The sequence below is a fragment of the Notechis scutatus genome, chromosome 1 (genome assembly GCF_049901735.1).
Source record: "Notechis scutatus isolate UNSWTSFEM ecotype Mainland chromosome 1, rNotScu1.2, whole genome shotgun sequence".
NCBI classification, from domain to species: Eukaryota; Metazoa; Chordata; class Lepidosauria; order Squamata; family Elapidae; genus Notechis; species Notechis scutatus.
The window spans coordinates 272798187-272822298 of NC_142009.1; the positions used below are offsets into that span (position 1 = coordinate 272798187).

Here is a 24112-nt window from a genome sequence, read left to right on the forward strand (position 1 = left end):
GCATCTCACATTTATTTTTGAAGACGACTTGGTCCACAAAGATTTGTTAAGCCCAAGATTGCACTTGTTTATGTGTTATATAAGGAAATGGCTGTTTGGCTAAACATTTTAATAATCTTGGGGTTTAGTAAGCTTTGATCTGTCTTTGCAGCCATTTTTCTTTTAATAATTTAGGCTTTAAGATATTACTTAAATGCTGTTTTCCCTTTTTTAATCTCAGTGGTTTGTCTTGCTGCAAAATAAGTAAGGATAAATAAAGAGGGATAAAATGGAATTAAAATGTAAAAGACTTTAAAAAGTTCCCTGCACAAGTTTGGAAAGAAATGGAAAATCATCTTCATTGGGAAAAAGAGACAGCACAAAATTTCAGCTTATTTCTCTTGCATTTTAATGAGTTAAAAATAAAAAGATGAAACACTTCATGGAGCAAGTCAGCCTAGACCAGATCTTCCCAGTACATGTAAATGGCAGGTAAACATGATATGGTGATACCATCACCCAGTGGTGGGATTCAAATAATTTAACAACGGGCTCTCTACCCTAATGATTTCTTCCAACAACCAGTTCACCAAACAGTTCAGAAAGTTAACAACTGGTTCTCCCGAAGTGGTGCGAACCGGCTGAATCCCACCATTGCCATCAGCTCTCCCTACCCAAAAGTAGTCTTCATGAAGAAGCAGAGAGGAATGTGGTTGAAACCACCCATGTAGATAAAGTTAACAGGCTCGATTGTACCAGGACCATTATCAACCAGGAATGGGGGAGATAGGCAGAATCAAGTAAAACTCACCTGAAAACCTTGATGACCGAAAAGCCTATTTAAATAAATCAGTAGACCTGTATAGAGCTCATCATTAAGAGCTGTGAGCTGTGAGCTGAAACTTCCGCTGAACAAAAATGCCTTGTGAAACTGGACTGCAAGCCCAAATGCAATGCTTAGCAACCACACAGACAGTTCAGGCTAACTTCTCCTTGCAAGGTCACTGCAAGGATGTAAGGATAAAACAAGGCTTCATTTGTATTGTCCTGGGCTTCTTTGGGGGAAAGGTAGAACACAAATGTGACAAATAAAACCCAAGGACATAGATTGAAAAAAATAAAATCCAAGGAAGGACAGAACTTTTTGGGTGTGTGCGTGTGAAAAGATCATTAGTATTAAGGTACGCTGCAACAACATATCATTAAATCACACTGATTCTAGCTGACTATGACAACTCTCTAAATTTCTGATCTTTTTAAAAAAATTATATCACTTTCCCTTCTTCTTTTTATATCCAGAAGAGGTAATAATTTATAAAGTCAAGGATTTGTACAGGACGTTTTGTACGGGAGGAACCAAGAGATTTATTAAAATAGATTTCAGACCTGCCTCCTCCCTATCCTGAAGAATTCAAGCAGGTAACATTAAAATAGATTGTAACAAGCAAATGAAAGATGGGGAAAGCAATTCCTGCCCCCCTGCAAAATATACCTGGCTTAAGGATAACAATGCCTGTGTTGGGCACAAAGTGATTCTACCCAAAGGGAATCCTGCTTATGCCACCAGGCACAGGTATCTGCTGCTCTGCAACTGTGAAGAACCACAGTGTGAGACATCATGCTTTGGTGACGTGGTACATCCTATCTGTCTCACATAATCATTGAGAAGAGCCATACCAGTGGTGGTTTTCAAAAACTTTTACTGCTGGTCCTGTGGGCGTGGCTTGGTGGGCGTGACCATGACTGGGTGGGTGTGGCTTTTTTTTGCAGCCCCCACCCGTTTTTGGGAGCTTCTTAGCCACAGAGGAGCCTCTGGGGGGCGTTTTTGCTCCCCTAAGGCTCCTCTGGGGCTCAGGAAGAAAAGGAACAGAGCATGGGAGGGGCATGCAACACCCCTCCATGCTCCGTTTTGGGAGCTTCCTAGCCTCAGAGAAGCCTCGGGAGGGGCATTTTTGCTCCCCTACGGCTCCTCTGGGGCTCTGGAAGGCAAAAAATGGAGGGGGGCTGAGCTCCTCCCTCCATTTTTTGCCCTCCTGGGCCTCAGCAAGGGGAATCCTGGCACAGCTCATCTTATCTACAGCTGATTATCGGGAGGGGGAAAAAAGGAATACCGTAGGCGAATGTCAGGCAGGTGGGCGGGGTGAGCGAGCATCGGGCGGGAGGACGACCGGGTGGGGGGCATGGCCAGCCAGAACTTACTACCGGTTCGGCGACCCATGCCAAATTCTTGCTACCGGTTCGCCCAATCCGTGGCGAACCAGCTGAACACCACCAGTGAGCCACACCGTTGTTTGAAACTAGTCTTTCTTGTTTTAAGCAATTTCTTAGGGGATGACATTTCTCCCCCAACTTGAAGGTTGAGAGAATCAGTTCTGCCTGTATTTATGGAATAAGGAGGTAGAGCGATAGCTCAGGGGTTTAGATGGTGTGCTTGTTGGTTGGAAAGCCGACAATCCAGGTTCGAGACACACGTCATATATGATGGGGCGAACTCCTGTCCTCGCCCTAACTCCTGCCAACCTAAGCAATTTGAAATCGTGCAAATGCAAGTAGATAAATAGGTACCACTTCATTGGGAAGGCAAGAGTGCTCTGTGACTTCATGCTGGCCACATCACTGTGGAAACATCCTCAGACAGCGCTGGCTCAACAGTCCCTGAAATGGAGATGAGTACTGCCCTCTATAGTCAGCAACAACTAGTGCAATAAAATCCGCAGGGTTCCTTTTTTACATGGAATAAGGCAAAAAAACGGAGTACGGTTGGCATAAAAACTCTGGTTTTAAATGGAAATAAATATTCCTTTTTAATCAGTGTCAAAACTCTTTGAAATTACTTTGCATCTATTTCCATGCTCAGGAATATATTCTTTGGGTCACTGCCCCTATATAGGATTAGTCTCAAATGCTTATAAGCTTTGTTTCTGCTTTTTAAAAAACTTATATAAAAAAGGTACAAAATACAGATACTTGTCTTTTCTTGTTCACTTGCCAAGGAGTTAAAAATCTAAGGAAAAAAAAGTTCCTTTGCAACCTTTGTATTTCTGGATGAAAAAGAAATATTTTTCTTAAATAAAAAATATAGCTCTCCATTTGCTCCTTACGCTTAAGAAATGGGTTGGTGTCCATAAGCATGTGAGAGAGTGCAGAAACAAATATAATTTTTAGTATCAATCCTATATTTAAGTCTGCAGTTATTGAAAGACACACACACACACACACACACACACACACAGAGTTGGAAAAAAATCAAAAGGCGCTTCTTTCCCAGAACGTTATACATATGATTAATGGTGGCCATTACGATCATAACATTTCAGTCTTGTGGAGGCCAAGAAGCAGGGACATAAAAGAAACAAGAAGACACTTGCATTGTAAGTAAAATGGACACATCATCTTATCTGGAAAATTATCACCAGTGTTTTCTTTAGGAAAAAAAAATGGAGATCCCTCTGCAAACCCTCAAGATTGATGATCATTTTTACAAGAAAGTGCAGTGACTCTCTAGTAGCATCATCTGAAAGATTGTCCTGTATCTTGAAAGGGGTTCATAAATTATGTCATTGGAACTCCAAGCAACGGCAAATAGATTAGTAATAACGCATTGCAGCTGTTTCATAATTTACTTTCATTCTTGGCTAATGTTGGTAATGGACAATCACAACCAGACATCTTCACTGCATATCTATTAAAATATAATTTACACATAACATCTTTCTCTATTCTTATCACCTGAACAAACCATAAGTGCATTCGGGTTAGCTTCTTTGGATAGGCATGGTTCCACTAAATTTTGATTTGTCCCATTAAGATAATAATTAACTGACAGTAGACGTTTTTCAATTTCCTGTTTGTAATCACACTGGAGGAAGAAAAGGGAGGGATGTGCTCTTTCTACATGATCAGGAGACTTAGCAATAGCAACAGCACTTAAGACTTATATACTGCTTCGTACTCCTTTACAGCACCCTCTTACGGAGTCAGCATATTGCCCTTAACAGTCTGGGTCCTCATTTTACTGACCTTGGAAGGACGGAAGCAGAGGTGGTATTCAGCAGGTTCTGACCAGTTCTGGAGAACTGGTAGCAGAAATTTTGAGTAGTTCAGAGAACTGGCAAATACCACCTCTGACTGGAGATTTTACAGTATCCTTCCCCTGCCATGCCCATCAAGCCACGCCCACAGAACTGGTAGTAAAAATTTCTGAATCCCACCAATGGATGAAAGGCTGAGTTAACCTTGACTCGGGTGGGATCAAACTCCTGTCAGTTGGCAGAATTAGTCTGTAATACTGCATTCTAACTACTGTGCCACCAGAGCTCAAGTTAACATCAAACTATGATTTAGTATTAGATTTGAATGCAGCTTTTTAAAAACAACTTTTGTTAAAGAGGGATTCCATTATCCAACCTGACAAAACTTATAGAGATATTACCATAACTTTTTAAAAACTTTGTTTAGTGTTTTTAAGAACAAAGTCAAAGCAAAACAATTTACCGGTAATTCTTGAAGGATTTTGAGTGACATTTTAACACTCAAAAAGTGTGAAAATGATATTTACATAAATTATTCTCTATTTAAAAAAGAATCTTCTTTTTCCACATATGGAACAAATAGATGATGAAGTTGATGACGACAATGGTGATGATGATAATGACAATAGTAATAAACTTGTGCTGGTTTTCTTTTGCTTGTATTTTTCACACTGCAGTTTTTCCTTTGCATTGATTTATTTGCTGTGTATAAATAACTATATATATTTATATATATTTAATTCTGCAGTGCTAAAAGCTTTTATGTTAATTACACAAAGAGATTTGCCATATTCAAAATATACACATTACATAGAATATCTTTACAGTTTGTTCTCCTTTTTCCTTTTTTCCTTTTTTTTTTTTGGTAGCCAAGAGAGGTGTATTACTTGCTACATGCTCCAGTTTTCAACTGTAGTTTTCGTCTGTGTGTCCGTAGTGTTGGTGTCTTGTCTATATGGATTATGTTTGCACTTAAAATACAATAGCACTATAACTCTAAAACAAAGTGAAAAATGATAATTAAATGTTCATATAGAGTAAAAAATATAGAGCATTTTCAACTCCAGTTCTGATGTGGCATGAAAGTTGAACCTGCATTTTTTTTTTCAGCCCCTTTCTTTGTGTTAAAAAAGGAAAATAGATCAGGTAAGATTCACCCTCCCCAAATTTAAAAAACAACAACACCCACCCCAATGCTTTGTAAGAGCGTTATCTGAATATATGATATTTCGTAAAGTGGAGAAATGAACATCGTGGAGTCTTACAGCAGAATTCAACAAATGGGTACTTCAGGAACTTTTGATGTTTCTGATTTTACTGAATGATTGATGCTGTTGGCTTTATTTTAATATATGTCTTTGCTTTTTATAATGATAATTTTGCCTTTCTTGAACCTGGGCAGTTCTGGAAAATTGATAGTGAGCGGCTACTCCTGGTCAGCCAACACTCTTAGGATTGGTGTTCAATGAGGTATCCCTTCTGGCTTGAAATCTCTCCATGACTTAGAACCCCTTGATGTAGCAATAGGCCTCCAGGGTAGCAAATAAAATGTACAATAGCCACAGACTCACAAAAAGCAAAGTTGTGGCAAGTCTGCACCCTTTAGGGCCTCCTAGTTCTCCTCCAAAATGAGGCCGTCTTCGGTACAATAGCACGCTGACGCAGACAAAAGCAAAAATGGTGAACAGTGTCACAGAGAAGGCAAGCGTGCCGGCTGACACATGGAACTCCTCTCCTTGAGAAGCCCAGTAGATGGCAGCTACTGACCATGCCAGTCCAATGCCCAAGAAGACGTTGACTGCGTTGCTGCCTGTGACGTTGCCAATGGAAGCATCTGCATGGATGTCTTGAACAGCGGCTGCTTTGCTAGCAAAAGTATCTGGAAGGGGAAAAAAACCCCAATGTATGAGTAGCAGTTCAAGCAGTCTTCCCAAGACAAAGAAGATAAACGTGGTCCTGCCATGAAGAAGACTTTTAGGGGAGAAAAAGAAAGGGCCAACAGCATTAAGGTGGTGAATTGCTGTGCTCAGGTGACAGCTCACCTGAAAGAGATGTGCTGAAGACTACTTAGTCCAATCAATCCCACCAGTGATATCTCATTAAGGGAACAAGTTCTTAACTTAATCTTTCCCAATCTGGTTGGTGGGATATGTACACTGGCTCCATCACAAGTCTCCATGAATTCCAATGGAGAGCTGCACCCCTGCATTCACACCTGCTTGTCCCTATTCAGCTGGGGATCTTATTCTGTTCCACTCAAGCAAAACTAACCATTAAAGTGCCTCTTAGACCTCCAGCGTGAAATCTGGGGAGATTAGTTAAGTGGAATCAGCAATAACATACATATCTTTCCTCCACCCGCTTTCAAGGCCTCTGGGGTTTCTTTATTTGTTCATTTGTTAAGATCAGTGTTTCTCAGCTTTGCATCTTGAAGATGTTGTCAGAATTCCACAGCCTCTACACATCTTCAAGTAGCCAAGGTTGAGGAACACTGGTTTAGATGAATGCCTGAAGAGGCTCCAGTCATGATAACCACCTCCCCCTTTTATGTGTTGTACTCCAAAGGAGAACCATACATGCAAATGTTTCCTTCTCACATTTCCATTTACACCCAGAAAGACTTGATAGGTAAACTGAAGATGGACACTAGAAGTGTTTGCAAAGGGATGAGTATGTGGCTTCCAAGTTTCTTTGGTACAGATATAGGTAAAAAAAAATACACCAGCTTGTACTCTAAATTAACAATCGTCTATATTACATCCATATTTTTTCTTCTTTTTGGCACTTCTTTTTTCTGGTTTGCTTACTTTTTATTCACAGTTTGAAATTTAATCAAATCATATTTTTAAAAAGAGGCAGATGTTTCTGCAGGAGTGGGTGGTGTCAAAATCAGCAAGACAGCAAGTGAGACCACAGATGGTGCTGAAGAACAGTATTTGGCAGCATGGGCAACCCTATTTTTATTCAGTGGAGCAAAGGACAAAAGGACTACATTGATTCTGGATTGTGTCCCATGGCTTTTGGCTGTCTTGACTATGGAAATTAGATGTAGCATTTAGTCTTAGTAGCAACAGGGCTTGTTAAACGATAGCTGTGTTTATATGCTATCATTTAGCACAAAATACCTTAAAGTGTTTTTTTTTTAGCACGAGAATGAAAATAATTAGAAACCTGTTTGATGGAAGTAACTTATGTATAAACTATGGTACTAATATGCACAATCAAGGCTGTTAATTTTGTGCAAAGAAGGAAGATACCGAAATGTTTCCTACTCCACAAACAAGTCCTACCCGAAATATTTTAAAAGAATCATTCCTAACAGTTTCTTTGTTAAGACGTTCAGCTGGAATATTTGCAACAGACTTCTTGAGATAAAGTATGAGGCACTTTATCATTTGCTGATGTTCTTTTTTTATTTATGCATACATATGTTTGGAAGGCACAATGCATCATAAATTCCAAAAAAGGCTGATGGGTGATGCAAAATATTTCTTCATTATTTTTCCTACTTGACAGCCCTCCAAGGAGTTAAGTAAGGCAAACACAATTTTTTCTTCTTGCTTTTCCTTATAAAATTCTGTAACTGGCTTGCAGATGCCCCTGCTTATTCTCTTTGTCTAATCCTGGATTATTATTTTTTAAGAATCATTTTTGTAGGACATTTCTGGGAAGCTGCACATAACCCTATGATAGCTTGCAACCACTGTTAGTGATGGAGTAGTTAGAAGCCATTGTGGTGCTACCCGCCTATTTCAAAGAGTGCCCAATCTCACCTGGGACTGAAGTGCCAAAGGCCACAAAGACCACGGCAGTCACAGAATCCTTGAGGCCAATTGTGCAGCCAAAGTGGGAGGCCAGATCTCCAATGATGGCAGTGAGCATTCCAATGATCAGGATGGACACAATGAAGCAGGCCCAGCCATTGCAATACTCTGTCGGGGGCACACAGGCAAAGAGCACTTTCCAGAAGACAGTCAGGAAATGCATGACATAATCAAAGCAGGAGGGCAGGCGCTCCTCACCAGACTCATCCTCCTCCTCCTCGCCTGCTGTAGGGAAGACAAAATAGAGAGCTTCAAATCAGTGGATGCTATGCAAACCCTCCACGGTCCAAGCTTAGAAATAGTGAAGGGATAGCAATAGCACTTAGGCTTATATAGCGGTTCACAGTGCTTTTACAGTCCTCTCTAAGCCGTTTACAAAGTCAGCCTATTGCCCCCAACAATCTGGCTCCTCATTTTACCCACCTCGGAAGGATGGAAGGCTGAGTCAACCTTGAGCCTGGCGGGATTTGAACTGCCAAATTGCAGGCAGCCAGCAGAAATAGCCTGCAGTACTGCCCTTTAACCACTATGCCACCCCAGCTCCTATAGCAAGTCATACAATCACCACTTTATTGGGTTCTTCTTGGAGGCACTGTGGCTTTATTCATTTCTCACAATACCTTGGTTTTAAATATACACATCAGATGAACAGGACCCAGAGAATACAATTTTCCAAACCTTTTTAATTGTATGTACATGCTTGAACAGGCTAATATCAGTTACTGATCTGCCCCTTGAAAAGGTTCTCTATGAAAACAGCCATTTAGATAGTTAATTATGTTTCACAAAAGAATAACTTTCTTGCCTGTCCCATATGGTCCACAGCCATTTTTTGTATTTAAAACCATCATCTGATCAAAAAGGGGAAATTCCAGGCTAAGGGATAAATAAGGCTACCTGATAAAGTTGCTTCTTCTTTCCTGATCTTCAGGCTATTGGGTTACTTCAGCACAGTAACCTAATTAGGAATGTTCAGTACAGTCATACACAGCTAGCTGCTGCCCTTTAGAGATATGGAAGATGCAATTGGGCTGGAGCTGTCATCTTAATATACACTGAGGCAGTGGTGGGATTCCAAATTTTTTCCTACCGGTTTTATGAAAACACACTCTGCGCGTGCACACAGCAATAAAAAAAACCCCGCCCTGTGTCAGCGCTGGTGAGATGAAATGTTTTTTAACTCAGCTGAGATGTGGTAATCCACTCTGCCCTGCAAATCAGCTGACCTAAAAAAAACAAGGGAATGTAGGAAAAGGAGGATAAGGTGGGAGTGGGTGGGGCCAGCCAGAGGTGGCGTTTGCCAGTTCTCCAAACTACTCAAAATTTCCACTTCCGATACGCCAGAACCGGCTGAATACCACCTCTGCATTGAGGGTACCAAACTAAGAAACCTGCAACCAGTGCCATGTGGCTGTTTGATCCAGAAATTTGTCCTGATTTTGTCTTCTCATTTCCAATCTTCCTATGAACAACATCCCACTGGCTGTTTTCTCTGAGTCTCTATTTCTTGGTCCTGTCTTCTTCCTGAAACTGTTCTGGTTTCTGGATCACACAGCTCCACCTCCTCTTGCAGGCATGAAGCCTTTAGAGGCTCTTTGATGGTAACCGATTTTCTTGCCTGCAGCATTCTATGTTGTTCTTCTTACCTCCCAAAAGGTACACAAGGAGCTTATCACTGTATACCTCTACGCTTTCCGAAAGGCTACCTATTTAATTATAGACAATCTGTATACAATCCAAAATAGTGGTGCAGCCTAGAGAGATCAGTATACTGAGGAAAAGTCAGGAAATTCAATCTCCTCATGGTGAGGAGATTTTCCTAGTCAGAAACTTTCACAAGTGATACAAAAATAAAGGCAGTGTTAAAACTGTACTTTCATTCCTTCTGATTTTATTAGTTTCTGGAGAGTTAGCAGGGATAAACAGTTCGAGACTGCACTGGGGTTCCTTATCACTTGTAATGATAATATAAACCTTGAAAGTAGGTAACAGCAAAGGAAGCAACACTTAATGTCTTTAACTTTGTTCCTATATGAGCACCTAGAGGATGACCACATTTATTACCATAGCAACAGTGACAGCATTGTGAAAAGATTGAAGGGAGGCCATTTTTTTTCCATCTTTTCTCAGAGGAAGCAAGCGTTTGAACTCAAGTTATTCAAAGAAATTATTTCTCACACAGTAAAGTAGATGAACTTCAGTATTTGGTACTAGACACAAGACAGAAGGGCTCGTGCTTCTCAGTACCCAAAGGTGCAAGGTTGATTTCTCTTGCACAGTACAGTAACATTCAGGAAAGGACCAGCTCCGGGACCTTAAAAGTTTTAACTGGAGCTTGATACGAAAGATATACGCTTGGGATTAAAGAACGCTTGAGTCCCAGGATCTGCTCGAAATCTCAAAACAGTACTTTCCCCACAAACATTTCTCTTAGTAAAAAATCCCCCTCCAATTTTATTTCAGTAATAGATGGCTACTACAATTGTTTACCATTGTTAAACAATCAGGAAGCAATCCGTGACAATCTATTGCTGAAAACCAAGAAATATACTGGGTAATACCAATCTACCATCATTCCAATGTGATCGTGTATGTAATGCTATGCTGGGGGTGAGGGGGGGGGGATGTAAGGGAAAAAAATGTAATAGTACTTGGGTAAATACATTACTACCAATTTGAATGTCACGGTTGCAATTTCCATACCCCACCCCCTTGAAGTCTTTCCTTTGGGGGGATTTGAGGCTCAAATTCAGGTGCCAGCTGACACGGGCAGAATAATAAAAAAGGGTTCAGAGTTTCTATGATATAGCTAGTTCCAGCCTCTCTCTCTCCCACATTAGGACTCTGCTGGTTAATGTTTTCTTATCAGCTGGGCTTGTTGTAACCTTGGACATTATGGTTCAGATTGTTTACCTTGTTGTTTTTAATTCTGCATGCTAAAATCTGCATACTGGCCACAGTTACTGCTGTGAGATGGGCAGCTATTTCACCCAATCAAATAAATAAAAGTCAGCAACATGTTTCATCTAACAGCTTTGCATCTGGAAGGTGGATTTGAAATGGATTACCTTGCTCAAGAGGTTTCTTGCACTAAACACTTGGGTTGCCCTGAGAAAAATGGGTGAAAAAGGAAAGCTGATTTGTTTTGTCTCAAGTAATGGTTTTCTTCAACTCCTCTTGGGATTAACCATGACTTGACCTGCACTCCTACATCACAGCTCTATCCAGCATTAACCAACACCCACTCAAGCTTCATGACCATCCCTATTTGGACAGAGTTCTTGGCTTAACAGAACTCCCTTCTTCCCCTTTTCGTCTTCTGAGGATACTTCTGTGTAATGCATGAATTCAAAGGATTCTTTCAGAAAGAAAAGCAAGAGAGTGGAGTAGCTGGTAACTTTAATCTTCTGATTTCTAATCACTCTGCCCTTTTTAAACAAACAAATCTGTAATGGTGTCCATGACACTTTTTCAAAAATCTCAAAAACATCATCAGTTGGGCACAAAATGTAGCAGCTCCTGCTTTTCAGCCTGTCCTTGCTAGTGGCAAGGTTTTCCATCCACACAGTAAGTAACGGTAGATCAAATGTTTTCCACCTGAAGATCACTGTGTCTTGGCATATTAGGCACTGGCAGTTGGCTTCCTACCATGGATGAGGGCAAAATCCAGAGATTGAAGACTGGCACAGAGTAATCTTGAGAAGAACTTGTTTAATAATATGCACTGTTACAGGAAGTGCGTATCACAAAGCAAGGATAAAATAAACTGGGAAAAGGTGAAGGAGAGGTATGGGAACAACAAATTGGCAGTTTGGTATAAAACAGGCCTTTGTGAAAACAGATCCTATTGACTCTGATGGTTTTTATTGGGGGGGAATGAGTGATTTGGACTGCAGGCAGAGTATTCCCTAAGCCATGCTCAAAAGGGGAAGGAAGAAAAGAGGAGTGAGAGAGACATAGTAAGTGTTGAAATGCAAACTGCTCTAAGCAAGGAAGTGCCACAGTGAGAATACTTTCATAAACAGAATGCCTGGGATTTTCCTTGCACTTTTCTCATTGTTTCTGGGAAGCTCACATATAGCAGGGAATGTAGGCTTACTGGAAATGGACTCTTTTCCCAGGAACAATGCTAGTATCCAGTTCAGAAGCACTCTAACATTTGCAACATTTGATTATTTGTGAACCATGCACTTCATTTAAAACAGAGGTCCTTAGTGTGCCCAGGCACAGAGTATGAGGATTTAAAGCACTGTTTATCACTAAGGGGGCAGGTTCTGTGATATGCATTGAAATGAAAGTTACCAGAGTCTATCCAAAGGATTAAGCATTCTAATTTAATTGAATAGATAAATCAACTAGTTAGATTTTACTACATTAATTAAGTAAAAACAGCTGGATTACTCAAAATGAAACCCAACCGATCAGTCAAGAACAATTTTATTAGTGTGGGGTTAATGTTAATTACTGGCAATGAGAATTAAAGGAATTAATTTTACCTACTCCGATTCTGGAAAATTATAGTAACAGGAATTACTTTTAAAAAAAATAGTTCCTTTCTAATAATCAGTGAAAAACTTTTCTTTTTTAAACAGTAAATTTTCTTTTTATTGTGATTTTACAGTTCCTGGAAATTTCACCATTCGGTGATTTTTTTTGAACGCCATGCTGTTAAGTAACAAGTAATTAACCAAAAATTCTTTATTATCAGACTTAATATATATTCATTTTCTATCCAATGCATGGATCCCCCCTTCTCCAAAAATCAAACCAAAGTCAAACAAGTTAAACCAGTGGTGGGATTCAATTTTTTTTACCACTGCTTTGGTGGGCATGGCTTGGTGGGCACACTTTGTGCACATGCACACACTTCGCATGCGCACACATGCCAAACACGCACTTTGCACAGGCGCAGAGGCATTCCAACTCACCTCCTACAAGCCTGCACTCTTCCAGTCACTTCAGTAGCTGCTGCGCAAAGCAGTTGCGCTTCAAAAGCAGAGGATAAAGGCCCGGCCGGATGGGCCCAACAGCAGAGCTGTGGAGAGAACCGGTTTGATCTCTGCTGCTCGTCGCTGTTACCGGCTGGGCAGAACCGGGCCGAACCAGTAGAATTACTACCACTGAGTTAAACGCTGTTCATAACATCTATTGAGGAGCAAGAGTTTCATAAAAACTCCCAAAGTAATTCATGTTAGAATTCCCCTCTGCCTCTGGGCAATAGTTTCCTCAGCTGAGAACAAAGCATTCACTCTGTCTCACCTGCGCTGACAGTGATGGCTTCTATGAACTGGTCTCTCCATGAATGAGTTCCTACAACCAACGCCAAGTTTGTCTTCTTGATGAGCTTGTCCACTGTGCTCTGTCAATTAGAAGGACACAAAGAATACTGGTTTTACTAAAGGCCTTCCTTTGGAGTATCTTTCAGTCAATGTGGAGATTGACTGAAGGTGTTAGGTAGCTTTTCCGTGCAGGTGTCTTCCAAGGGTTTTATGATCACATGACCCAGAATTTCCATTCCTTATAGGTTTCCTTGTAATTGTAGTCTTAACTCTTTGAGAAAGCATTAACTGCAAGAAGCTAAGTTAAGCCACAGATAATGTCCATGAAAGAGTAAATAAAAGAAATGAAAGGTATAAACATCAAACTGTAAGTAGGTCAGGAAGTCATTTTATGACAAGGTTGTTTGCCAAAAGCCATAGTTGCATCATTAAGAGAAAGGGCACCTTCTGCTTCTTTATTCATATAAAACTTTCTCCCTCCTTAGTAAATGCCATTGTTCTTTCTTAGTCTTTTTCTCAACCTGCAATGTACTCTGTCAATGGATAAATTATTTCCCCTTCATACAGCAAATCCCTTTCATAATGGAGTGAACTTAGCAGGCTCAAGTTCCTCTACAGTGTTCTATGAGTCTTAGCAAACTTGACCTGGATTGAGACAGACGTGCTGCTAAAAAAAATTTCCAGGGCAACCAACCTTCAGAGAGAGAGAAACCTGTTTCAGCTAGATGTAAGGGCATGTCAATTTGACCTTGGAGTCATTTGACGGTAAGGATTAGCATCTGAAAACAGCAGAATAAAATTTAGCATATTTGCCTGTTAATTTCTCACCCGCAGCAGTGTGATAATTCTTTTAGCTAGAAACAATCACATTTGGTTTAGTTGGTTCTTAGTTATGTATCTTAAATGCATGAATATTTTATTATTTATTTATTAGATTCTTTTTTATCCTGTCCTTATTATTATTTTTAAATAAATAATTCAAAGCAGCAACCTAACCCACCTTTTGATGTAGGACTTTCCATTCTTCAGTGTTCAGAAATCAATGGTGAAACTTCCGGACATTTTCTTATCGTTAAAGTAGGACTGTATTCTTGAAAACATCTCTTAATTATTGTCTTTCAAATTTGCTCTCTCTTTCCCTGACCTCATTTTATTTAATTTTCTCATTGGTTTTTCTCTTCCCTCCCAGGACTTAGCCTAGACTTTGGCCTTAGCTTAGCATTCCTTGCAAACCCTCTTTTTCTATTGTACCCTTCCTTTTTCCTTTCGGTTCTCTTCCTTTCTTCTGCTTAAACTCTGCCAACCCATTTTTCTGTTTAGTTCCTTTCCTGCTTTTCCTCCCCTCACTTCCCTGATAAAAAACTCTTGAGTACACAGCACTGACCTTGAACTCATAGGACTCTTCAATGATGACCTCTAGTTTTGGATGTCCACCCAGTATTGGCTTTCCCATTTCTGCAATACGTTTGGCTTCCTCTTCCTCCATGGTCAGCTTTCTTTCTGCCACCTCTGTGGAAGAAAACATGGATGTACAGTGAGTCTCCAATCTACTAGTAAGAGGACAAGGGCAAAATCAATAGCAAAAGAGCTGGATTTGGAAATAAAATGGTTTCTTTTCTTTTTCAAGGGCTACATTTGCATTCAACCTATAAATTGTTCACCAGAATTATCCAGGTTTTGTAGCAGAGATATACTTTCTATATTTCCATTCCCAGGCAGACACAAGGTTTTATATGTAGATTTATTGCAAAAAAAGTAGGAATTTAAAAGAGGAAGAAATGCATTATGAAAAAGCACACCAGAATCTTGCCCTCTATATACAGTATGTTAACCCATAGATTTAAATTCTGGGCCCTTTTCAGCTCTTTTATAGTCAACATCTGCTTGTTTCCTATCGGTGAAGATTTCTGCCATTTGTCCGTTGTTTACAAAACAGTTTCTTCTTGTATTAAAAAAATCAGTTTCAATCTTATAAGAAACTGTAATAATATTGCAAAGCATGGCAGAGAATACAACCAATAAATTTTTCTTCTCGTATTTTTATGGTTTGCTTTTTAATATGATATAAGATCTGAATGAAACAGAGTAAGGGGGAGGGTAAGTTCATTCTCTTTGCAAAAATGGGGCTTACAGAAAATATTGGAACTACTTTTCTTTTTTAACTGTTTGCAATATTATACTTAAGTGCTACCTATGGGCCATATAACTCTCTGAAGTTTAATCATGCTTATATTTTTGCTGGATTGAGGCCTTGGTAATTTAAACATTAATTTTCTATTCAGGTCATTGTGAGGGCTTATTATCTGAAATATGACTCGTACGTTTATTAAATATACATGCTTCCTTTTATAACTTTCTAGATTATGAAATTATTATGTTGTTTATCTTTATCATTCATTGCTTCTTATTTTGCCATGAGCAAATCAGTATCCAAAAAAATGTCATAATTGGGATCTGGTATTTTAATGATTCAAAAGAAAAAAAGCTGCATGTAAAATGTATTTCTCAAAATATCAAGTTTTTATTTATTCTTTGGGGACACCTCTGTTGTATTAGAGTTTCAGTGAGCAATAATCCTATTAACTATCATTCATGAAGAAAATCATAGTTCTTATTATGTTAAGCTTCTCTAGAAACAATTCAAGATTTCAGTAGATAAAAAATAACAACATAAAATACATTGATCAAGGGCAGGAAATCAATGTGTGCTTTTGTGGCACTCATCGCTATCAATCCAGCTTGGAAGAGACATATGCAACAATCATTATTTTCCCTCCCCAAAAGCCAAAACCTGGATGAAAACATCAATGTTTTTCACTTATTTGCTCATATTGCAAAAAAGCATAAACCTTCAGCTGGCATCTGTCAATCTCTTCTATATGATGTAAACACAAGCATTTCAACTTTTGTGCGTACTAGCATATATTTTATCCTATGTTTTAATTTATTTCATTAATGCTTTTTTCTTTCCTGGAACACTTGTCTTGTATAAAGAGGAAAGAAATGCACATATGTTCAGGAAAAGAAACAGTTTTAGCAACATGGGATTGATGAGCAGGGTGGATAAAGTTTTATTTTTCCAGAATTGGAAGGGAATCAAAGTGCCTCAGGGCATTGGTACTATGTACTTCACCTTATAAATGACTAAAAAATGGATCCTACTGTGGCTTGCCTATGGTGACAGGCAGCGGGCAAGTGCCCTCGACTTACAAGTTTCTTTTTAAATGTTTACTTCCACAATTCCCTCATTTTGTCTTATATTCAAATATTTCAAGAACTAAAATAAACAGGAAAAGAGAATGGTTATCTCTGTCTTGTTCCCTTTTATATCTCATAAAGTATTTTTAGATCTCCATTGATAGTTATTTGTGCTTTCTGTGAAGAATAGATCAATCTTATCAGTATAAAATACTTGACAAAATACACATTTTTCATAATTTTAAGCAGTTTATTTCAAATTGTCAAAGGCCTTTTCTGCATCTAAGAAAATCAATGTGGCTTATTTTTCATTGTGTTGCTCAAAGTATTCCAAAATGTCCATCAGATTTCTTATATTATCCTTTAAATATAAAGTGAGTTAAAACACCCACATTGATCTTCATGAATTGCAAAATTATTTTCAACCTCTCAACCAAAATCATTGTAAACAACTTACAGTCATTATTCAATAATTACATTGGCTAATAGTTTCTTGTTAAGTCAAATCTTGTCTCTTCTTAGTTATTAATACTACATTAGCCTCTTTCCAGCTGTCTGCAACCTTTCCCCTCTATAAAATAGAGTTCATAATATTTGTAAAAGTTGCAAGAGTTCATCCTCAAAGTATTTATAGTTAAGAAACCAAATTATCTGTTATTATGATAACACTTGCAATTTCAGTAGCATTTTCTTCTTTCTTTTTGTAATTTGTCTATTAATCACTTTCCTGCTTTATTTGCAAATTCATTTTTTTTCATTTTTTATAATTCATCTTAGTGTTAATATAGATTATTGTTGCTGTAGAAGCTTAATTTGTTGAGTAATATTTATCTTCTATGAAATATTTAATCCTTTCTCCTTTTTTTATCTTGTTCAAAATTACTTTTTTCTCCTCTCTTCTTTTTCAGTTTACTATTATGTTGTATAAAATAACATCTCGTGAAAGCTTTGATTGTATCCCAAACCATTCTTACATCATTATGTTTATTAAGATTATTTAAAAAACTTTTAATTACTTTTTACAATCCTCCACTATTACTTCTGGTCTAAGCACTTTTCCAATTTCAATCTTTTTTTCAGCATTTCCCTTATTGTTGTGAGGCTATTCGTGGCCAATTGGAACATGGAAAAATATATGGAAAACTATGCCAATACCAGCTGAACAGATGCACACAAACCCTGTAACATTTCATAATTCTCGATACATCTTGACCATAGCCTACCAATTTTTTCATCTTCTCTACTTTACTAAATCAACAATTATATGTGTGCATGTAATTATGTTTACAGAACTGTTATTTTTCTACTGATGACACAAAACTTTATTGACCATATCCTCTAAAGTAGAAGTGTCAAATTTGTGGCCCATGGGCCGGATGTGTCATGTGCTGGTCCCACCCCCACCCAGTTTAGCAAAGGGGAAAAAATGCCAATGCTTCATGTGACGCCGTCATGACGCCATGAGTTTGACACCCCTGCTCTAAAGCATTATCAATATACAGAAGGATTTCCAAGAAACAAACCTAAATTCCTATAGATAAGAGGGATGAAAAATACAGGTAGTCTTCAACTTACAATGGTTCATTCAGTGATCATTCGAAGGTACAACGGCACTGAAAAAAGTGATCATTTTTCACCAGTATAGCTTCCCCATGGTCACGTGATTTACATTTGGATGCTTGAACATTGGTTTATATTTATGACCATTGCTGTGTCCCTGGGTCATGCGATGCCCTTTTGTGACTATCCTGTCCTGTCTCATGCACAGAGGTGGATTTGTGGCTGTGCAGATGCAGATAGATAATTCCACAAAAGATCCATAACAAAATACATTTATTGGTACATCAGGTATCTTCATAACTCACATTTGTGATGAAGCTCTTCTATAATGACCAATCCTTTGTATATCAGCATTGCAGGTAAAAGATGGTTATTTTCCTAACCCATCTCGTAGTGGTAGAAAAGCTGTTATCAGTTCATGAGTCCAGGCTATAATGGAGGGAAACCTCCCTCAACCCCTCAAGGGTCAATTTAGTGACCAATCAGGATTACAGATGTGGCCACGTGACATTTCCCAGGATACCTTTAACTACATTTATCATGATGCATTCCCTTAAGGGGACAGCTCATAATTCCTAAGTAACTATCCAACTCCCATAGACTGGCTGGGACAGCACAGTGACCTTCTGACAAGCAAAGCCAATGGGGAAACCATTGAAAAGAAGGAGGAAACCAAGCAGCAAAGATAATAATCAAGAGGGAAATTATGGAAAGAAAGTAAATTGGTGAACTAAATCAGATTGAAATAATTTATCATGTGATGTTTGTATAGTCTCATGCAATTTATACTAAACACAAAGATACTTCAAATTTTGTTGCTGGAGCAACCAGCCTTGTCCATGGTACTGAAAGATGTTTGACTGTTAAGCCTACCAATGTTCATTGGCTATTTTTCCTACAATTTATTAATTGCTGCAGCACAAGACAGAGGTTACAATTAGTGCCAGATGTACTATGTCAAACCAAACAATAGAAAACTGAAAAACTTTATTTGCATAAATGCTATCTAAAAGTGCAGAAAAGAGCTTTGAAGAACCTTTAATTAAGCGTAGATGCATTTAAATATCCTCTCAATTAATTAGCTACATTAATATTCTGTACAAATGTCTGAGTAAATTACTGAATATAATTGTTTCAATATATTATATTTCTCTCTCTCTCTCTCTCCCCAAGTGTCTTTGTTTGCTTTTATTCTTTGTTTAACCTCTGTTTTTTTTTCCTTTACATTCCATTTGTTTCAATAAAAAGCAATACATTATTTTTCAAGGATGTGGCTTATTATCCTTTATCCTAATTATCCTTGGGGTGCACTAGAATTCATCTCCCCCCTTCAGATTTTTAAACTTTTACATCTCTGGGAAGAGTAGTGGACCACAAGTTAAGCCAAGCCAAAATATGCAGAAATCTGAAATCAGCCCTGATTGTGCAAAATATTCAAGAACAGTTTTTCCCCACCCGGCACACCCTTGGACCATTGCCACTTTCTAGTCGCACTTCTTTATCCCTTACTAAGTAATAACCTCTATTTCAATGCAATGGATTTTCCTTTCCAGAGGAGGGGAAAAAAATCCATTTTATGTGCCATCAATATTGCAAAAACTGCTTCCAATCTTACGTTCTTGCAGTTCTTATTGTTATTATTAGAACCTCAATCGCAATTTTTTACAGCTTTCTGTGCATCAGAAATATTCAGTTTGGCACTATCTAAATTAATCTTTAAAAAATGTATTTAATTGGGAGTGATTATAAAGCCAGAGTCAAAAGACAGGCAAGGCACTTTAAAACTTGTAGTGATTAACAGCCCAATCCTGACTGTTCACCAAAGATACACAGTATCTCGAAAGAGCATTACAGGTGCAATCCCCTTATCAGCGTCACGTGAGTTGACCTACCCCAGTGCTGGAAAAAAAAAACAGTGGAGTCTGTAGCTATGGTAACAAGCATCCTTTCCTCTGAACTTTCTCTTCTCCCCTTTCTCTCCTGGCTGCTGACCTTTCTTCTCGGAGTTGGCATGCCAAGCAAGCATAACACCGAGGGTTCCTTCTGTATTTATGTTCTAGTTGTTTGTGAGCACAAAGCGCTTCAAATGATAAATCCTGCATGACTCCTGACCTCAAGAAATTATTCAGAAGCAAAATACCTCTGCATAGACTTCATATATCATTAAAATCTTGTCTCAACATAATATCTCAGCTACAAAGTTTATTAACTCTACGGAGCCAGCAGACATTGAAAAATACGTAAGTATTCGTTTTGGGCAATGCCATCGTAATTTATCACAGCAAGAAAAAAAACAAACAAACCATCCACCTTTTGCCATCACCAATATATCAAACTGCCACAACATCATCTGCATTCATCTTACCAAGTGGCTGGGATGGGGAATTTGACCCTCTTTTTATGTTGTGTGAATGTGGAAAAGTGAACTCACCACCTGGAGTGAGCAGGTATTTTTTTTTCTTCTGGGGTCCTGAGCTTTGGGTGCTTCCTGGGAAGGAGGGTCAAAACAGGCCTACCTGCTCCTTCACTGGAGAGTTTTCCAAAAAAAAAAAAAAAAAGGAATTGAAAACAAGCAGGTATGTCAGTGTTGAGAAAGAGTCATAAGAGGAAAAGGAACTCCAACTAAAGGGGAAGCAACTGAGCAGCAGTTTTCAGACAAGAGAAATGATCAATTTTTGGACCTGCAAGACCACTGAGAGGCAGAGCTGAAAAACAGGGAGGAAAAGAACCCAATTGGTCTTCAAAACCAAGCCGAGTCTGATCAGTCTTCAAGCTGAGCTTACTTGCCTGCAGCAACTTAGCTGCAGACTAGGTCCAGAATTAGGGCTGGGACTGGGGGAGAAAAGCCCATTCCAAAGTCTGAAAAGGAGCAAAAAGTGAGACTGGACTGAGATTGGGTATAAGAGCTGAAGATCTGCGGGTGTGTGTGTGTGAGAGAGAGAGAGATTTAAAGAAGAAATAGTTAAGAGGAGAAAGCAATGCTAATATAGAAATAGGGACATGGAAATAGAATATAAGAGATGGAAATAGTATAGATTAAATAAGAATAGAAGTAGAATAGTTGTAAACTTATGGTAATAGGAAGCTAATAGAATAAGATAGGAGATTAAGTTTGCATGAGAAAACAGTTTTGTATGGGAAGTGCAATCTTTGTGTTTGTGTTCTGTACCATTAAAAAAACACCCTAGTGGTGAGTAAGAAATAGTTGCACAAAAAAAACACTAGTAGACAGTATATACTACAATGAATGCCAGCCAGACTCCTAATACTTCAATGTATAAATGATTGAGAAAGAATCAATAGAGAATATTTACCACTTGGTAAATAGTAGAGGATAAATGATTCTTACTTATTGGCACCTCAGAGATTACAATAGAAAACGGCAGATCAAAGTTATGATTGTTCATAATGATTATGGCAGCTCTTTATTCTTTGTCTTTTTGATGACACAATTTCTGGATGGTGCTGGAACTAGCATATAGAGCCAATACATGGGAACAATTTATTTAGTTGAACAATTCCTCCAAGGGATTTTAATTCTCATTTTCACTAATAGCCAGAACATACATTAGAGCCATCTGGAAGAGGCTACTTGAAACAGGTGCATGGGTTCGTGTAGCAAGTCACTGACTTGCATCTCAACGTGAACCTATTATTTTTTCTCCATACCAATGGGAGAAAAATTGTCTAAACATTTGTGGAGATATAGAGAAAACAAACTACTTATCTATGCCTTCCTCTGTCAACGTCTACTTCAGGGATGTCAAACTCGATTTCATTCAGGTCCACATCAGGGTTGTGTTTGACCTTGGGGAAGTGAGGTGTATGTGGCCGGGGGTGGGTGTGGCCAGATCGTCATTCATGTCAGGGGTGTCTGTGGTGACCTGAGAGCTCTTCCAGTGAAAATGTGCTCCTGAGTTCCATTTATGGCCACAACAGCCTCCTGCAACCGTCTGCCAGTGAAAACCTTACTGAGCTCCATTTTTGCTGGCAGAGGCACTGTGGGCCGGTCCTTTGCTGTTTCCAAGGTGACCCCGTGGGCCACCTTCTAAGCACCACGTGGGCTGAATCCAGCCTGCGGGCCTTGAGTTTGTCACCTCTGGTTTACATGCTCTGGTTTGTGGACCATCTGCAAAGTCAGCCCATCATATCATGCTGTGATAAACCAAATATGAAGTTATTAGAATGCAAATAAGTGTTGCAATTATCTCTTTCCAGCATACATTGCTCAAAAGGCATTCTGAGACAAGTGTTTGGTCTCTAATGCTGCAACCAAGTGTAGCCTAGAGGTGTTGCACGTATTAAAGTATATATTCTTCACATCCATGCATGTAGACTGCAAGATCATGACTTCTCCTTTACTTGGTGATGTATGAGTGGGTTGCAAAGACTATATAGCTTACTTGGCTCTTCCAAGAACAACAAAGTAAAAGGGTCTCCTTGAGCTTTTTGGCAACCATTCCCCAGGTTGCCTACTTAATTGACCCTGCTGTCTCACTCTTAGCAATATTCTGGATCTTCTGAGTGATCATTTCTGAAATGCCTGCATATACCCCATATTTCTGAATAATTAAAACTCTTTTTCTCCTGACTAAAATATAGGATGACAACAGTAAGAACAATAGCATTGATTACTAGTATTGAAAAAGCATTTTTTTTCCTGCTTCTGGCAGTCAAGGAACTTCACAAAAACCACAATACATGCATTTGTGGGAGGAGTGGTAAAAGGAAAGGAAGGCACAACTAAGCAAAAACCCACAATTAAATACAGTAGAGCACACAGAGTAGTAGACACTGTTTCAAAATGAGAAGCATATAGATGAAAATCTGAAAGAACAGAATTCCAGCTGTGCTATTGCCAGAGGACAATCACCTGCAGGCTTCAAGGGGGTAGGGATTTCAAGAACAGATCCATAAGGCAGGAGAAACAAGCTAATATTCCTTTTGTGGTATGTGTGTGTGTGTGTGTGTGTGCGTGTGCGCTGGGCACGCAGGCCAACTTTGTCAAGGTGAACACTGCCAAACTGTAACTTCATTATTAACCATTCCTGATTTGTTTGCATGAGTCTTGGTACTCAGCTTCCAACATGGATTGCACCCTAGACTCCTAGCTAACAACTTCAATTAGTTTGAAGATGCCAAACAGGGGAACAAACCTGTCAGTATTTCCTTAATTCCCACTCCTGCTTTCCAGGTATTGCAAAAGGTTAGGGAGGAAAAAAAATTCCATTTTTAGCACTGGTCATCCAGAATTAAGCAAGGGTTAAAGGACAGGAAGCTGATAAGATGCTCTTTTTCTTGACAAGAGGAAACAGACAATGTCATTCCAGGTAGGTCAAGAAGTTTATCTTATTGAAGTAGGTTCCTAACCAAATGAGAAAAAAAAAGTCACTGCTTTATTTTATGGAAAAAAAAGAAAACCCCTGCTAATGTCTACTAGCTAATGTCTGTCATAAGACTTTGCCATAAAGACTATCAATTGTCTTTTCCGTGGTATATCTTTTCAGTCTCCCTTATTCAGGCTGAATAACAAAGTGGATAAATGCAATACTTTGCATTTAAAAGTTTGAACTAGCACCATACTAAACATTAAAGCGAGCAAAAGCCACTTAAAGGCTGAATGGAAGAGACGTGTCTTGATATTTTTGAAAGCAGTGAGTTGGATGAATGGAGTTGCAAATTTTCTTGTCCCTCACTGGGAGCAGGAAAAAGTGAAATGGGATAAAGGGTGTGAATTCCATTCCTGGGAAACTGAACTGCTAAATGGGATGAGTGTAACTGATATTGAAATGATAGCTAATATCACAAAGTTGCTCCCAGTTAGCGATCAATGTTACATAATAGCTGATAGTATACCTGCTTTGCTCTATCTCATATAATATGGTATGTTTGTTTTAATTTATATTATCTTAGTAACTACAAATTATCTTAGTAACTACTGTTACTAACCATAACACATATTTTGCACACACAACTCAAGAAAAGTCAGAAGGCAGATCTTAAAGACTGCCAAAACTTTGAAGAGTAGAGAAAGTGCAACATAAAAAATATGAATATAAGAAAGAATGAAGGAAGAAAACAGAAAGCTGAAGAATCAAGTGAATTAAAGAAAAAAACAACCCATGTAGTGCAGAATATTGGAAAGAGGAAGGGCAAAATTTAAAACTAGCATGCCTTAATTATGTCTTTCAGCTGTTTGGATTTTAAGTCCCATCATTGCTAGCCAGCTTAATGCAATAAC

The 24112-nt window shown here is 38.7% G+C and overlaps 1 protein-coding gene across 4 annotated transcripts in view; it reads right to left on the minus strand.

The window, feature by feature from the left end:
* Nucleotides 1-3137: 3137 nt before the first annotated feature.
* Nucleotides 3138-24112, minus strand: part of SLC8A3 (solute carrier family 8 member A3) — a 244809-nt gene continuing 223834 nt past the window's right edge. For all 4 annotated transcript variants that reach the window (XM_087951530.1, XM_026671015.2, XM_087951529.1 and 1 more), the window contains 4 exons: nt 14498-14622; nt 13094-13193; nt 7784-8059; nt 3138-5889 (listed from right to left, as the gene is read on the minus strand). In XM_087951530.1, coding sequence (XP_087807656.1) covers nt 5513-5889; nt 7784-8059; nt 13094-13193; nt 14498-14622 — 878 coding nt within the window. In that variant the 3' untranslated portion in view covers nt 3138-5512. The remainder of the gene's footprint in view (nt 5890-7783; nt 8060-13093; nt 13194-14497; nt 14623-24112) is intronic.